We start from the raw sequence: 16,919 nt of genomic DNA, 5'->3' as shown, positions 1-16,919 counted from the left end.
TCCCAGCTGCCTGCTTTGCATGCGTAGAAAAATATCAGGTTTGGACACATGGAAGGTAGGCTAAGGATAGCTTTAAGACATGCTCCCCTGTCGTCTTACCCTGCAGCATCTCCTCTGACAATGTGGGAGTGGGAAGCTAGATCGTGCCAGTTTCCCTGCCTGGGAAACAGCTGGGGGATGTAGAGGAGGGAAGAAACGAGGGCATTTTGAACGTGGGGAGGTGTTCCTTCAGCAAAACCCTCCCTGTTCAGCTGAGCAGAGATGGCAGATGCAAGCTTCTGCAGGCTGTGCTCGGCAAGTTCCTTTTGAACTTCCCTGGGGGAAAGGCAGCTTTTCCTTTCTCTGCAAGGAAGGAAATTTGGGGGAAGTCACTAACACCGTGTTAAAGCTTCCAGAAGCTTTAACAGTCTCAGTGCATTGCCCAGTAGACAGTGCAAGCAAGAAAAGCACCTTTCCTCGAGCAGGTCTTTGAAATCCCTAGGTTTTCTCTACATCCATCTGAGCAAAGAGATTCAAACCAAGCAGAGAGAGTCATCAGAGGAATTTGAAAACACGAGGCAGTAGCTGTTCCAAGTCTGAGGCTTGTTTCACGTAGCAGGGAGCAGAGTCCCCCCGAGCAGGAACATACAGCTCTTAAATTTGCCCTCTGATGCCCAGCACTGCTCTGCTGACTGCCCTGGTGGGACCCTGCTGTGACAGACAGGGAGCAGAGGGAGTTTTGCAGGAACCGTGTGGACCCAGCAGCAGGGGCAGGATGGAGAGGGAGAAGTACCTCTAGAGCCCTGTGACCCAGTAAAGCTCTCTGCTAAAACATCTCCTATTCCATTTCAAAGTCAAAATGTGCTGTATTCAAAAATTAGCAAGTTTGGAGTCAGAGCTGGGTTTTGAAGAATCTTTATTTCACAAAGAAATTACCTAAGCTCTGTTTTGTGACTTTTAGATATATATATATTTACACACATATATATTGACACATTCACACATTAATTGGCTTAGGGAAGGAGGGAGCAAAGTCCTGTCCCACTTGGCCTGATTCACTTTGTCAGATTTCAGGCAAAGATTGTGGCTCTGGAAGCTGTTGCTGCCAGCCGTGACCCAGATGCCACCAGCGTGTGACAGCAGTGCCTGAGCTCCCCGGCCTGGTCCGGGGTGACCAACCCCCTGCAGCAGCCCAGGGACATTATCTGGGTGGCAAAATTAGGTCATGAACGGAATGGAATTCAGGTTTGTTTGTGGTCTTATTTTAAATCACAAGTGACTTCCACGTTCATTAAGTAATTACAGCCACCAGAACATGTAGACCTCCGGGCCGCTCTTAACCTCTGCACACCCCTGTTCTTGCTTCCCAAAGGACTGCTGCTTGCAACCCCTCCTCTTGTTTTGACTTTTTGCTACCAAAAAGATAAAGGGAATGGTAATTCACGCTGCTCCTGAGCCTTTTTAGTCGCAGTGAGAGGTTTTTCCTCTTTTTTTTTTTTTTTTATTTTGTATTTAAATAAGAACCAGACAACTTGATGTGCATTATTCACCCACCACCTATTTTGATGTCCCCATGAACACAGCAGGTTACAAGTGATGCACACAACTCTGTGTAGCCATTTGGAAGCAGTAAAAGAGAGATTGACCATCACTGAAACTGATTTTTAAGGCACCTAGTTAAGCAGGCAGTACCTTGGTGTTAACTGGGTGGTAGCAGCTCTGAAAACCACACCAGAAGCTTGGAGCAATGGGGTCAGGCTCTGTCCTGCTTCTTGTTCAGGTGTCCCCTGCTGTGCTGCACTGCCTTCTGCCACTCCTGAGCTGCAGCACGTGAAGGGAGGAGTGCTATGTTGCCCTGATCTTTGCAGCTCCAGGTATTCGTCCTTGGCCAGACAGGAATACAGCCCGAGGTGGGAGTTCTGCCCTGTGTTTCTGCCAGGCCCTGGGGCTCTGCAGACAGTTGTAGCTCTCTTTCAGACAGCATAGTGGCAGTGACAGTGAAATGGCTGAGATCTCAGTGCCAAATACAACTTACTTCCCTACCCCATGCAGCGTCTTGAAACAATGCTATCAGCTGAGCACCCAGCTCTTCCTCTTACCAGCTTACAAAGCTCATCCACTGGGTAACCGCCTGGTTTATCAGCACACTGAAGAAGGGGTAGAATTGCCCAGATGGCGATCACAGCTGGTGTTTGTTACTGTCCCCAGCCACGTAATGGGCTTCAGTCACTCCCCGGTTTGTCAGTCCCTGCTGTCAGGGTCACCGTCCGTGTGCCCACAATGACCAACATCGCTTCAGCTTTCCCTGCAGTCAGCAGACTGAGGTAGGATTTGAACCGTAGGATCTTCCAGCAGAGTAATTCAGAGCTGCCTAATATTTAATAAGGAAAACACTGCAAGCAAACAAAACGGTCTACACAGTCTGCCATAAAAATTCAGAGTTTCTATACCTTCCTGGTGCCCGCCAGCTGTTGCATTGATTTTTCCCTGTAATCTATTAACGGGGGAAAGAAATGGGGGAAAAAAATCCTAACTTCCAGCTGTGACATAGCCTCCTGGGTGCACAAGAAGAGGTTTTGGTTACTTCAGCCAAACCTCCACAGGTACTCGGCATGTTTCCTTCCGTCATGTTACGGATTGAAGAGCTGTCAGGGTGTTGTAGGTGAGGCCAAAGACCTCATGGTGCGCGTCGCACTGCCAGTTTGGTTCTAGTGCTTGTGCTTTGAGGGTGGTAATGCAGCATTTCAGCAGGGTCCTTTTTATATTTTTATTTTGCCAAGTGGGAAAGACTCGTGTTGCCCAGGGACAGACTGTTCCGTGCAGAGATTGAAGATGATTGCAATACAGTGATGCTCCACGTTGTTGAAAACACTTTTTTCTTGGGTAATTTTAAATAAATGGGCATTTTAAAGCGAGTGGGCAACTCACCATGCTTATAATGGTTGGAAAAGGAAACAAATCATATTTCCATCCCGATGTGGAGTTATGTCACCCAGAGAGCAGTTCTGAGTATAAACATAATACGTGCTTGTTTGAAAAGGCAAGTGCTTAACTTGTGTCTAACCCAGATTTCGTGGTGTTGTAGGGTTTTTTGGATACTCCAGTAACCGTGCTTTGTTTTTCTATTCTAGCAACTTCGATCTCAAGCTCGTGCTCTGATAACGTTTGCTGGAATGATCCCTTACAGAACGTCTGGAGATACGAATGCAAGACTGGTGCAAATGGAGGTCCTTATGAACTAGCAGAGCAGCTTCTCGTAGGGTTGCAGCAACCTGTGCCTGTCGTTAGTGCGTTCAGGGGTGGGACCAGTGCCGTTTTGTATCCTGTATTTTTGTTGATGGCAATAAATTTCTTTGATTTCTATTTGTTTTTGACATTTTCATTTTCACTGATTTTGTTTTTTTTTTTTTTATACGTTTTTATTAATTTTGTTTTAAATTGGTTTATATTTAGAAAATCATTCTCGGTGAGTAAGCGGGCCGTGCAGAGAGAAGTCAGTCCTGTAGCAGGGAGGTAAACGAACAATTTTGTAGCAGAAGAGGAAGTTCAGAGTAAGATGTAGTTAATGCTCATCTGTACGTTAATGCTCAACGTACAGATGGGAAATTTTTGGAGTTCTTTTTTTTCGGATGCATGTTAAATGTTGCAAGTTTGATACACCACACGTGGCGTGCTGCCGTCCGTCCGTAACGTTGTCTTGTGGGGAGGAGTGTTTGTGCTGCAGGTGAGTTCCATGTGCTGCAGCCTCCTTTACCTTTAAATTGTTGAGTGCCTCAGGTTTACACGGTTTTGCAAATCCTGCAGCTCTGCTGAAGTTTTTGCAGGAAGAGCTGAGATTGGGGACAGGTATATCTGGATAGGAGACAGTTTGTACTTGACATGTGGGTTTTTAACAGTCGAGTTCAAAATGATCCCAAGTTGAGTTCCCCAGGGGAAGCAAGGAAGCTGCCCGAGGAGTCTGTGTGGGTGCTGTGGGCAGGGACAGGTACTGCTCTTGGTTCCGTGGGAAACCTGTGTCCCATTCAAGTGAGGGGCATTAAATAATGGCTCTTTGGCATAGTTTAAATGTTTTGAGCTACAATTAAATCGGTGTGAAAGCCCTGTTACATTACAAGATATTTTTTTTTCCTGCAGCTTGAATGTAGCTGCCTTGACTATAGCTTTGAAATGAAGTGGGAGGAATGGTAATTACAGCTCTTACTGCTCCCGACACACCTACCCCTGGGCTCTGCTGCTGTTTTACCCTCACTGCATTTGAATTGTTGGGATATGAGAACATGTACGCTCCTGGCTAGGCAACAGAATGTGGGAGCTGATTTCAGCCTTTGCATGTTGAATTATTGTGGGGGAGAATTAATGTCCATTTCTTGCAGTAAGTGTAACCTGCACTGAAGGATATTTGACTGACTTCCTCATTTCTCTACCAAAAAAGTTGCAGTGTCAATCTAGTCAACCTTTTCACCAGGAATGGCTTGCCAAACCACCCCAAAACATGTCTCATGGCATGAGCAAGCTGGCCGTTGGGGACCCCAGCAGCATAGCTAGGGATTGCTTGTGGCACTGAGAGGTCCTGTGGCATGCTCGAGGCTCTTTTGGCTGAAGGATGCTGACGTGGGGAGCCCTGTCAGTCAGACAGGTTCAGGAGCGTGTCCTTTCTCCTGCTGGAAGGGAAAACAAGAGGCCTGGACGTCACCCCGCGAGTGAGGGGGATTTGGTGAGTTACTGGGAGGTCCTGGTGGGCCCAGCAGTGTCAGCAGGTGAGTGTGGGGGGCTTTGCTGGTGATTTACTTTGCTGGCATTTGTGTGTGAAGGCATCTCAGTGTACCTCAGCTCCAAAATTCATCTGATCTGGAGAACAAGTCCCCAGAAGGTAGGTACCTTCAGGCATCTCCTGAAACTCACAGAGAAGCCTGCTTGGCCTTGGCTGCCCCACATGCAGCCCTGCAGGATAAAGCCAGCTCCTAGTTTTCCTTGCTGGCACTCAGCCCCTGACCCTGGGTTACTCCCAGCACAGGAGCACCTCGCTGCAGTGACCGGCAGGCCTGTGCCTGTCCTCGGGCAGCCTCTGACCCCAGCCAGAGGGACGGCGCTGCCAGAGCCTGTGGTGGAAGCAGGGAGGTTGCCCTGCCTCCAAATGCCCTCTCCTCCTCCTACCTTCACTCAGACACCGCTCTCACCATTGCTCTTTGTGGGACCTTGTTTTTCTCCTGCCATCCTGCTCAGCTGAGCTCTTGTCCTGGTCCCTGGTAAGCTGAGCAGAAGCTGAATTGTTTCATGCATTGTCCCAAAAGCTCGGAAGGGCCTTCTGCGACCTGCTGGCAGAAGCAAATCCCCTGCAGGGATCCCAAGCCCTGCAAGCAGCCCCATGGAGGTAAGGCCCAGCACCGTCTGAGACAAGATGTGAGAGGCTGCAGGTGTACCAGAAGGTGCCGTGGATAGTTGGGGTTCATTTACTTCCTTCTGACTCCCTGTGATTTCTTCCTAGGTGTGTGCAGGTGGCGGATATCACAGCCCAGCAGTCCTCCCATGGTCCTAGGAGCAGCGGGCTCCAGCCTGGATCCAGCAAGCCTGGCTCCCCTGCACGGCTTCACGGGCTCTGCTGCACTGAGGTAGATGCTGAACAAGGCACCCCCGTGGTTTCCAGATGTCACTGTTTGCTCTCCACCCCACGCCTTCCAGCGTCTGTGTTCATGCTCCTCTGGAAAGAACAACCTGGCCGTGCTCCCTCAGGTTTCTGACCCAGATGTTTGCTGCGGGAGTGGAGTTTGTAACCCGCTGTACCTTCATGCCTCGGCTTTATTTATTCAACTTCATCTGCTGCAGGGGTTTTTTGGGATGTCATTAAATTCATACGTTGTTTGGAGCAGCCTGCTTGAAGGTATTGTCACTGACCACTCCCTTTGTAACAGGGAGGAATTCGTGCATATGTAATGTAAGGCTATCAAAAGTGACCCCAATTTTCCGTGTGCAATTACTTGGAGCAGCATTTTCTCATTTCCCTTCCCAAACTAGTGTCATCCGTGTCCCACAGAGCCGGCTGCTGACTAGGAGGGCAAGAGAGTGCCTTGGTGTGAGCTTTACCACGGCCCTCTTAAAACCAATAATTCCAGATTCTCCATAGGAGCCTGCATAAAGGTTGTGGAGCTGCTGCTTGTCCATCACACAATTCCTGATTTCTAGCCATTGCGCCAGGTATCACAATGAGGACGTGGTTTTGCTTCCCTTGTGTAAATAATTGAGATATTGGGAATGCTCCTTGTGCGTATAGAGGGCTTGGGGCTCTTTGGACAAACCCACAAAGGCCAAAGTGAACATCTGAGCGAGTCAGCGGGTGTGATTTGCCTGGCAGAGTTCGTGGCAGAAACAGGTTCTCATCTGAGAGCTGAATTTATTCTTGCTATAAACTGACAAAATGTCTGAAGTCAGTGGAGCTCTGCTCCTTTGTACAAAAAAAAAAAAAAAAAAGCACAGATTCATGCTGCAGATTAAATTTAGGATAATTTCCCTGTGCCCTTTCCTGCTGCAGGATTAATCCTCTGCAATACAGACTCTGCAGGTGGAAGATGAAATGCAGCCTGGGGGATGGCTCACTGGTTAAGATCTAAAGCAGCCCACGCTGGTGTTGCTTGAGAGGGCTGAAAGGGTGAAAGCTGCGTGTCTCTGGGCGTGCTGCCCCTGCACAGATGCAGCAGTGACATGCAGGGCATCAGATCCATTGTCCAGGGTTCTCGTGGCTCATCTGTAGTGAAACTCCCATAAGTGCCATGATACCAGCCTAACAGAGCTTAAAGCTTTGAAGTTTTTAAAGCTTGAAGCCCTTTGTCAAGAGAGGTCTTGGCTGATGTGTTCTGGGATTACAGGGGAATTGCAGGGAAATTTGGAAATGCTCATTGTAAATGTCTGGCTTATGTTACCTGTCCAGTAGGAGGGGAGTTAAATCTCTGCCAAGAGCTTAATTGTGGGCTGCTGGTAAAAAGTAAATTGAGCTAATAAAGACAGCTAGCTGCCTTGTGCCAACAAGCAGAAAATCTGCTGAAATGTTCCTCGAAGGTCCCTGCCTACAAACTGCCATGGAGCTGGCAGATACCGGTGGGTCCTGTCCTCTTCTCAGCTCATTTTTTTGGTGTTTTCCCCCAGTAATGCTCTCTCTTCTCAGTATTTTCACAGTGGCACCTGCAGTGTTATCGCTGTGTGTGCTTGGCTCGTCTAGTCCCAGTCAGGTATTTGCTGTCTGGAGGAGGACGGGAAGCGATCCCTTTGGCCCACCAGGTGAGGTTGCCAGCAGCTGCCTGAATAACCACTTTTTTTCTCCTTCCAGGCTTCCTTCCCTGCTGCGTGGAGGAGATCAGCCCTGCTCTGCACGGTGCGGTCGGTGCTAAATCCCTGCTCGGTGCGGTTGGGGCTAAATCCCCGCTCCGCTCGCATGGCCCGCGTTGTCCAGGCGGTAGGTTCCCTCTTAACAGAGATAGAAACAGGACAATTAAAATTTAAATAAAGACCTGGAGGAATCCAGTGCCTTGCCAACCTTTAAAAGAAGCCACATATTGAGCATCAAACCGTTCCCTGCCTAACTAGATGAAGGTTCATTTGAGGTGTTTAATAGCCAGAGTGGACCAGCAGCTTGGCCCCAACGCTCTCCTCGTTCTGCTCGTGGTCCCCAGGAGCTGTCGCCGGCGCGGGACGGCCCCGGTATTGTTGCTGCAGCTGGTGTTGTGAATCAGGCCGACGACAAGCGCATCCTACTATCCGGCTATTTCACTACACCAGGGTTGCATCATACCACTTGCTTCGCTCTTCGCCTGTCATCCGGAGTCCTTGTGCCTCTCCTGGAGCATCTTTCTGCTGTGCTTCACCTCCTGTTTAAGAGGTTCCCTGCGATTTGCCCGGTTTGGGGCCAGTTAATGTTTTCAGGTGAAATAATGATGGTCTGAAATAAAGATGTTGCTTCTAGGCACGAGTCTGCTGCTGTTTCTGTTGCGGGTGGAGGCTGATGTCCTTGCAGGAGGTATTGCCTTAGCTGCTGAAAGCCTGAAGCTTTCTCCTCGTTGCATCTCATTGCTCTTCACATAAGCAGAGATTGGAAATGTACCGAGTCTGGGCAGTTCTCCCTGGTGTCTCCTGAGCCCTGCGAGGCAGGATGCTCTCCCTGCAGGGAGCTGCTCACCTCCTGGCACGATTTGGGCTGGGAGCAGGGGCAGAGTTTGGGCATTACGTGGGCAGGATGCAAACCGTACAACAGCAGACACCCGGCTGTTCCACGGGGAATGCGGCTGGGTCCTGGTGGCTTCCATCCCCATCCCCATGTGCGTGCAGGTGAGTGGGCTGCTGGGCTTCCTCCTCAGGAGATCTGGGTTCCCCCTGGAGATCCAGGTCCCCCAGGAAGGCTGGGTGTGCAGGGCTCGTGCCACCTCCACTGGGGACAGCAGTGGCACCAGGAGTGCTGTGTTGTATTTCGCACCATTGTGCAAAATACAGGCTCTGCCTGTCCTCAGCTCCCCGGGGAAGCAGCTCTACACCGGCCATGTGTGATTGAGGGCGGTGTCTGCCCACGCACAAGCAATGCAAGAGCAAGTCCTCAAAAAGCAGGTTAAAATTTGTGAGTGCGAAAGGCAGCCTGAGGCAGCGGGCCAGGCAACCCGAATTTTCCATTAACTCGCAAAGTAAGTGGGGTGAAATTCCAATGGGCTGCAGCGTTGCCCTCAAATTTTATTGCCTGCCTTGTTCGCTGTCCTCAGCGATCTTATCTGAAATGGCTTTTAGTGCACGTGTGACGCCCAGCTCCATATAAAAGGCGCCCATCCCTCTCCCAGCCTCTGGCTGCTGCAAGGTGAGCATCTGCGTGTGTTTTGTCAAGGGGGGAAGGGTTAAACGAGGGATGTCGTTTTGGGGGAGATTTGGATCATGGGCACTCAGCAGTTCCCCCATCCTGGGGTCCAGAGGGGTTTCTGGTGGGGTTATGGGGCTGTGAGCATCTTTGCCCCCCAGCCCTGGGACACCTCCCTCATCCTCTGGTTTCTTCCTCCCCCATTTCCCCTGGTTTCACACATCCAGCACAGCTCAGCACCGCCAGCAGCAGCTGAGATGATTTATGGGGTCTGCTGGGTCTGGGGCAGTACCCTAGGGCAGGGGCAATGTGCGTGGGACTTGCTGCTGTTTTCCATAATAAATCCAGGTGGGAACTGAATGTTCCTGGGTCAGGGCCGGAGGCAAGCTCAGCACCGTGCTTCTCTGCCGCTCTGTCCTTGGGACTTAATCTCCAATCTGTTATCACCGCCCCGATCAGGCACTGGAAGCCAGCGATGCTGATTATGGCATTTTTGATACCTCCCCCGGCTATTTTTTTCCCCCTGGCCAGCTCGGGGTGGTTCAAGCCGATCGCGTCCCCCGTGGCGCTGGGGGGGTGCCGGGTGGCTCGCCCTGGTTTGGCCGGGTATAAATCCCCCAAGCCCGACCCCGGCACCATGAGCAGGACCTCAGCAGCCAAAAATGTCCGAGCTGCCCTGCCCGGAGCCCCTGTCCCACTGCAGCGGCCGCTTCACCATCAGCACCCTGCTGGGCGTGGAGGAGGCCGGGCGGCCTCCCTGCGAGGCCACGGCGGGCTGCGAGGGCACGCAGCTCTCGGGCAGCACCCTCTGCACCAGGACCTTCGGCTACAACACGGTGGACGTGGTGCCCGCCTACGAGCACTACGCCAACAGCAAGGGCGTGGGTGAGGCCAAGAGGGGGAGGCCCTCGCTGGCCGACCTCCGCTCCATCCTCGAGGTAAGGCCGGTCCCGATGTCTCCCGGCTGTGCTCTGCCTGGGTGCTGGGTGATGCTCCTGGGTCAGCTCCATGGTGACCTCGGTCCCCTCGTCCCCGCAGCCCGACCAGGGCCACCTCTGCGTGCCAGTGCCCGAGCCCCAGCGCAGTGACGGCCTCCCCGACGCCGAGGAGGGGCCGGGCAGGGCCCCCACACCAGAGCCCGTCCGCTTTGGATGGGTGAAGGGCGTGATGGTGAGTGCGGGGTCCTCCTCTGCCCATCATGTTTTTTTTTCCTGATATATCTTTTTTTTTTTTGTGACTGTCCATGCTCCAGATTTTTCTCCTGCCCCCCCGTGGTGTTAATCTGAAGACCAGCAGAGCCAGGGTGGCCCTGGCTGTCCCCAGGTGCCACCTGTGCTCACAGACGATGTCCCCATCTCTGTCCCCTCCAGATCCGCTGCATGCTGAACATCTGGGGAGTGATCCTCTACCTGCGCCTGCCCTGGATCACGGCCCAGGCAGGAATCGGTGGGTGCCCTGGCGGGGTGGGGGGATGATGGCACCCGGCTCCCAGCAGCCCAAAACACTTGGGTGCAGGTGGGGACGGGCCTGCTGGTGGCACCCAGCCGGTGGGTGCCATCGGTCCTCTCCCACACAGCCCTGACGTGGCTCATCATCCTGATGTCGGTGACGGTGACCACCATCACCGGCCTGTCCATCTCCGCCATATCCACCAACGGCAAAGTGAAGTCAGGTACTGCGTCCCCAGCCCCACAACCCTGCCGAACACCCCAAACCTGCTGAGGGAGCAGGTTCCTCACAGCCTCTGCTGATGCAACCGCCCTAAAAACTTCTCCCAGCTCCTCCCAGGCCACCATGCTGAGTGTGGCAGCCCACAGCATCCTGCTGGTGGCCACCATCTCGCAGGGAAACACTGAGCAGAAAGGAATTTTGGGTGGCCTTTCCAGCAGCAAATGCCCCTTAATGGCTGGTTCCTGTTACCTCCGTGGTGTTTTTTGGGGAGGAGCAGGGGAAGGCAGCCCTGCCAGTGGGTTTTCTGCGCCGCAGGGGGCACCTACTTCCTCATCTCAAGAAGCCTCGGGCCGGAGCTGGGCGGCTCCATCGGGCTCATTTTTGCCTTCGCCAACGCGGTGGCTGTGGCCATGCACACGGTGGGCTTTGCAGAAACCGTCCGGGACCTGCTGCAGGTGAGAACACGGTTCCAAGCCTCCCATCACCCTGAGTTATGGATCAGTGTGTGGGTTAACGCCGGTAACCAACCCTCAGCTGCTAAAACTGACGGTGGTTTGCCACGGGGAGGTTTGCTTCCCGACTGGTGATGGTGCCCCCTCCCCAGGAGCACGACGCCCTCATGGTGGACCCCACCAACGACATCCGCATCATCGGCGTGGTGACCGTCACCCTGCTGCTGGGCATCTCGCTGGCCGGCATGGAGTGGGAGGCAAAGGTAGCGCTCGCCCCCTCGGCTGGCCCAGCCTCCAGCCCAGGGGAGCCGGCTGCCCCTTTCTGCTCCCCTAGGCCCAGGTCCTCTTCTTCTTGGTCATCCTGGTCTCCTTCGCCAACTACCTGGTGGGGACGGTGATCCCGGCCACCGCGGAGAAGCAAGCCAAGGGCTTCTTTGGCTACAGAGGTGGGTCCACTGTGGACCTGGGCTCCATGCAGTGCTGTGAGAAAGGTTTGGGAGCAGCCAGCTGTGCAGAGCTGGGTGGAGATGCTTCTGCTCTGCTTCCTCCCCAGCCGACATCTTTGTCCAGAACTTGGTGCCCAGCTGGCGTGGACCCGAGGGCTCCTTCTTCAGCTTGTTTTCCATTTTCTTTCCGTCGGCAACCGGCATCTTGGCTGGGGCCAACATTTCGGGTGATCTGAAGGTAGGTTTTCACCGTCCCCACGTGAGTTGGCAGATCTCAGGATGGGAAACTGGATGGGCAAGAAATTTGGGTGGGCCAAAACCATCACTGGGGGTCCCCGGAAGGCTGCTTTGCTTCTCTCTGCACCTCCCTCGGACAGGATCCTGCCGTGGCCATCCCCAAGGGCACCTTGATGGCCATCTTCTGGACCACGATATCCTACCTGCTGCTGTCTGCTACCATAGGTGAGTGTGGGCAGGTGGGATCCGCATGAAGTGGGGAGGAGAAGAGGGGTGGTGAGAGCCAGGAGCGGTGCCCCAGCATCTTTTGGGGTTGGTGGGCGAGCAAGACACGAGCTTCACTGTGCCCTGCAGGTGCCTGTGTGGTCCGGGACGCCTCGGGCAGCCTGAACGACAGCATGCCCCTGGGCTCGCCGGGCTGCGAGGGGCTGGCCTGTGGCTTCGGCTGGAACTTCACTGACTGCACCCAGCGGCACAGCTGCCCCTACGGGCTCAGCAACCACTACCAGGTGTGCCCGGGGCCCCCTCGGCTCCGATCAGCCAGAATCAGGCTCTGCTGCTGGCTGCTTTCACTGCTTTTTTTCTGATGTAGAATGGGGCAGCGCTGAGGGAAGGGGCTGGGGGCTGGAAATCCTTTAGGGTCGGGGTGCAGGATGATACACGAGGGATCCTGACCGCCGGGTTCTTGGGCAGAGCATGAGCATGGTGTCGGGATTCGGTCCCCTCATCACGGCGGGGATCTTTGGTGCCACCCTGTCCTCAGCGTTGGCCTGCCTCGTCTCAGCCCCCAAGGTCTTCCAGGTGAGGGCCGGTCCGTGTCCCCGTCCCCACGCTGTCAGCAGAGGTGTGGAGGGGACGGCCCGGTGCCTCTCACGCCTTTCTCCCCGCAGTGCCTCTGCAAGGACCAGCTCTACCCTCTCATAGGCTTCTTCGGGAAGGGCTACGGGAAGAACAACGAGCCCATCCGTGGCTACATGCTCACCTACGTTATCGCCGTCGGCTTCATCCTCATCGGTGGGTGCTTCCCACCCCAGGCCATGCCGGCTCGGTCCCACCCGGCGGCCCTGGCACACCGATGACCGCCCTGTCCTGCCCTCCTCAACAGCCGAGCTCAACGCCATCGCCCCCATCATCTCCAACTTTTTCCTCTGCTCCTACGCCCTCATCAACTTCAGCTGCTTCCACGCCTCCGTCACCAACTCCCCAGGTGGGCCCCGGCCTGGCCCCGGCTCCATCCCGGCTGTGGGGTGAGGGCAGCCGTCGGCAGCCACTGTCTGTGTTTGCGTGCAGGCTGGCGACCCTCCTTTCGGTACTACAGCAAGTGGGCCGCGCTCTTTGGTGCTGCCGTCTCGGTGGTCATCATGTTCCTGCTGACCTGGTGGGCGGCCCTCATCGCCCTCGGCATCGTTGTCTTCCTCCTGGGCTACGTCCTCTACAAGAAGCCGGGTGCGTGGTGGCTCAGAGGACAGCCCCGTGTCCCCCCCGGGGTGTTTGTCCCCATTGCTGATCCTTCCCCTCTGTGCAGACGTGAACTGGGGCTCCTCCATGCAAGCCAGCTCCTACAACATGGCCCTGAGCTACTCGGTGGGGCTCAGCGAGGTGGACGAGCACATCAAGAACTACAGGCAAAGGGGTTTGGGTTCGGTGCCATGAAGGAGGGGGAACGGGGGTAGCCAGGACACTCAGAGAGGCTCGGTGCCACCCCATGTCCTCTCCTTTCTCCCCTCCTCAGGCCCCAGTGCCTGGTCCTGACCGGGCCCCCCAACTTTCGCCCGGCGCTGGTGGATTTCGTGGGCACCTTCACCAAGAACCTCAGCCTGATGATCTGCGGCAACGTGCTGATCGTGAGTGGGGCCGGGCTGTGCCCTGGGTGCGAGCTCCCCAGCTTGTTAAGCAGTAATGACAAGGAGCTGGGGCGGCCCTGAGGGCTTCCCCTTGCCCAGCCTGGGGCAGGGTTGCTCCTGTAGGACAAAGACATTGGTCAGAGGACAGGGGATGAGAACCCTCTGCTCTTGCCAAAGGAGGAAATATTGGGGCCCAGAGGGTGCCTGGTCAGGCTGCTCTCCATCCAGGGTCACCAGCACCAGCATTTGCCACTGTGCAAACAGCAGAGTCAGGGCTGGAAACCAAAATTTGCCATTTTTCCCAGTGTGATAACAACTTCCCAAGCATGCAGTGCTTAAATCTGGGTCTTGCCAACAATTTGGGGAGAGAGGAGCCGGTGCTCCTCAGCAACCAAAGCACAGCAGGGGATAACAGGGGACCGCGGGGGCCACCAGTTGCACGTGGTGGCCGTGCCCCCTCCCCTGCTCCCCACCAGGGCCCCCGCAAGCAGCAGATGCCCGAGTCCAGGCTGTCGTCGGACGGCCACAGCAGGTGGCTCCTCAAGAGGAAGATCAAGGCTTTCTACAGCGACGTGCTGGCGGAGGACCTGCGAAGCGGTGTCCAGATGCTGATGCAGGTAGAGCCACCCTCAGCCCTCCCCGTCCCCACGCAGAGGGACACGCCACGCCGTGCGGGGCGGGCATTAATTCCTGGTGCAGGAATTAATTACTCCCATTGCTTCCTTTCCCCCCGAGGCTGCCGGGCTGGGGAAGATGAGGCCCAACATCCTGGCGCTGGGCTACAAGAGGGACTGGCAGGCGGCCGTGCCACAGAGCGTGGAGGATTACGTGGGCATCCTGCAGTGCGTGCCCTGGGGCTGCTGACCCCCTGCCACCCGCAGTGGGGTCACGCCAAGCTGTCCCCACCCCGGTGATGGTCCGATGGGGACAGCCAGCACCGCCAGCTGCCTTCTTTCTCCTTCCAGCGATGCCTTTGATTTCAAGTACGGCGTGTGCCTGCTGAGGATGAAGGAGGGGCTGAATGTCTCCCGTGTGGTGCAAGCTCATAGTGAGTGTCGAGGGATGGGTCCCATGGGACTTGTCACCACACAGAGGCCGCAGTGGGATGTCACCGCCGGGCTGGGGATGGGTGTGTGTGTCCCCGGGGCTGCTCGGTGACCGTCCCACACAGCCAGGGATGGGCCTGATTTAACGTCACCTCTGGAGTGGTGACAAGCTAAACGGGGCTTGGGGACGTGCCACTGATGGGGACCGCACCAGTTATGGCGTCTGGTACACCGAAGTGGGGCAGAACGCTGAATTTGGGTGCTCCTGGGGGTCACACCCCACTGCCCATGCTCCTCTCCTCCCTCCCCAATTAACCCCGCATTCAAGGCAGGACCTCGGGCACTGGTCAGTCCTCAACTGGGGATGTCCAGAGCGTCCTGTAGCCTGAGGGTTCATTCTGGGGAGCTGGACTTGCGCCCAGGGGGCAGGATTTGAGCTCACCAGGGACAAGAAGATGGTTTGCTCACCCCCATAATGGAGCAGTGCTGCGGGGAGGGTTGGCAGCGGTGCGTGTCTTCACAGCCGACCCCGTGGAGCTGGCGGCCGAGCAGCAGGCGAGCACCGTCTTCCAGAGCCAGCAGGGCAAGAAAACCATTGACATTTACTGGCTCTTTGACGACGGAGGTGAGCCCTGCCCCATGCTGTGGGAGCAGGCGATAGAAGAGGGTGGGAGCAGGTTAAAAATGCCCCGGGGTGAACGCGGCCGTGTCCCGCAGGGCTGACGCTGCTCATCCCCTACCTCCTCGGGCGCAAGAAGCGGTGGGGAAAATGCAAGATCCGGGTGTTTGTCGGCGGGCAGATCAACAGGATGGACGAGGAGAGGAAGGCGTACATGCCAGACCGGTATCGTGTGGGTGCTCCAGCTCGGCAGCTGGGGCATGTCCCCGATTTTTGGAAATTGTCCCTTTCTATGTGGCAGGATCGTGTCGCTGCTGAGCAAATTCCGCCTGGGCTTCCACGAGGTCCACGTCCTGCCTGACATCAACCAGAAGCCCCGGCCGGAGCAGTAAATGCATCCCCTGGCTACCCGAGACTCCTTGTGCTGTGCACAGACCCCCTGATTTTGGCACAAGGGGACCCCACGCTTTGCAGAGAGATGGGGCTGGGCACACGGGGCAGGGGGATGCTGCTGTGATAGGGCCGAGCCCTGGCTCACAGTCACAGTGTGCTGGGAAAATCTAAATTTCTGTGTATTAATATAAGGAATAATAAGAGATAATATAATAACAAGCATTAAGTAAATCCTGGCTGTGGAGCACTCAGGGAAAAAAGCTTTGCTGAAAACATGAAGAAACTAAAAAGTTCCCCAGATATATTTTTAAAAATTTGTCATTTGCCCTCCTCGTCTCGCAGCATCAAGAGGTTCGATGACCTGGTAGCGCCCTTCAGGCTGAACGATGGCTTCAAGGACGAGGCCGCGGTGGGCGAGATGAGGCACGGCTGTCCCTGGAAGATCTCCGACGAGGAGCTCCGCAAGCACAGAGCCAAGGTCTGCAAAGGGTTTCCTGCTTCTGAGTCCAAACCCTGTGGTTCTGGGAACCCCACTCCCCAAATTTTCAGAGTGCCAAGTTCTTGTGGCCAGTCCTCCCTGGGGTGCTTGGGGACAGCGTGGTGGCTCGCCGTGGGGCCATGGTGCCCCCGGAGTGGATATTTCCTAAATATTAGGTTATTTTCCTGAAGCCTCGCTGTTTGCTCCGCAGTCTCTCCGGCAAGTGAGGCTGAACGAGATCTTGCTGCAGCACTCGCAGGACGCGGCGCTCATCGCCATGTAGGTGCTGGGATCCCCCCGCTCCCCTTCCTCGCACTCCCTCAGGGCCTGGATACCCTAGTGGGATGGGGCAGCACCAAGAGGTTTGGTCCTGGAGGGAGAGGAGCTTTTTTTAGGGGAAAAAAGGCTGAAAATTGGTGCCGGAGGAGGCTGTGCCCTCGCTGAGGTGGCCCCGTCCCGCAGCACGCTGCCCGTGGGCAGGAAGGGGCACTGCCCCAGCTCTCTCTACATGGCCTGGCTCGAGAGCCTCTCGCGGGACCTGAGGCCCCCCGTCGTCCTGACCAGGGGAAACCAGGAGAACGTCCTCACCTTCTACTGCCAGTGAAGCCCCCAGCACCTCACCGTGTCATTGTCTCAGGCCAGTTGTGAGCTGGGCGACTGGGAAGGGGGTTGGGGGAGGAAGGAGCATGCATTGGTGGCAGCAGCGGGGTGATTTGGGGAATCCCTAATGCACACTGCTGCTGTGCTCTTAGAAAAGCTTTTTGGTGATTTTTATAGGCTGTGTGTAGCTATAAAATAATGCACACCCCGTCATGCAGGTGTTGTCCCCATCAAAGCCACCTTCCCTAGCCGAGAACCACCCCACGGGGCTGCAGAGAGCAAGGAACCTGCCAGCCCTGGGGCAGACAGCCCTGGACAGGAGAAACCAGC

At 55.3% G+C, this 16,919-nt stretch overlaps 2 protein-coding genes across 8 annotated transcripts in view; both read left to right on the top strand.

Annotated features, from left to right (window-relative positions):
• The window catches only part of NUP93 (nucleoporin 93), a 78,684-nt gene extending 75,342 nt beyond the window's left edge, over window positions 1-3,342 (top strand). For all 6 annotated transcript variants that reach the window (XM_084533517.1, XM_084533519.1, XM_084533520.1 and 3 more), the window contains one exon: window positions 3,111-3,342. In XM_084533517.1, coding sequence (XP_084389643.1) covers window positions 3,111-3,221 — 111 coding nt within the window. In that variant the 3' untranslated portion in view covers window positions 3,222-3,342. The remainder of the gene's footprint in view (window positions 1-3,110) is intronic.
• A 6,123-nt stretch (window positions 3,343-9,465) lies between these two features.
• Window positions 9,466-16,593, top strand: SLC12A3 (solute carrier family 12 member 3; the record flags this gene model as incomplete). Of its 2 annotated transcripts, none has more annotated exons than XM_084533456.1 (25): window positions 9,466-9,741; window positions 9,842-9,973; window positions 10,174-10,249; window positions 10,380-10,475; window positions 10,790-10,929; window positions 11,079-11,189; window positions 11,261-11,372; window positions 11,480-11,610; window positions 11,750-11,834; window positions 11,964-12,118; window positions 12,303-12,410; window positions 12,500-12,623; window positions 12,715-12,816; window positions 12,900-13,055; window positions 13,135-13,234; window positions 13,342-13,453; window positions 13,930-14,070; window positions 14,189-14,295; window positions 14,419-14,501; window positions 15,023-15,124; window positions 15,217-15,328; window positions 15,420-15,506; window positions 15,854-15,989; window positions 16,201-16,268; window positions 16,452-16,593. In XM_084533456.1, 25 exons carry the CDS (start codon window positions 9,466-9,468, stop codon window positions 16,591-16,593), a joined length of 2,994 nt encoding a protein of 997 aa, XP_084389582.1. The 2 variants fall into 2 exon arrangements, with proteins under 2 accessions (XP_084389582.1, XP_084389581.1); XM_084533455.1 differs by having other exon boundaries at window positions 14,945-15,124.
• Window positions 16,594-16,919: the final 326 nt, after the last annotated feature.

The sequence above is a fragment of the Aythya ferina genome (assembly GCF_964211825.1).
Source record: "Aythya ferina genome assembly, chromosome: 12".
Taxonomy (NCBI): Eukaryota; Metazoa; Chordata; class Aves; order Anseriformes; family Anatidae; genus Aythya; species Aythya ferina.
The sequence above is the reverse complement of the archived record's forward strand: the minus strand, read 5'-3'. Positions and strand labels throughout refer to the sequence as shown.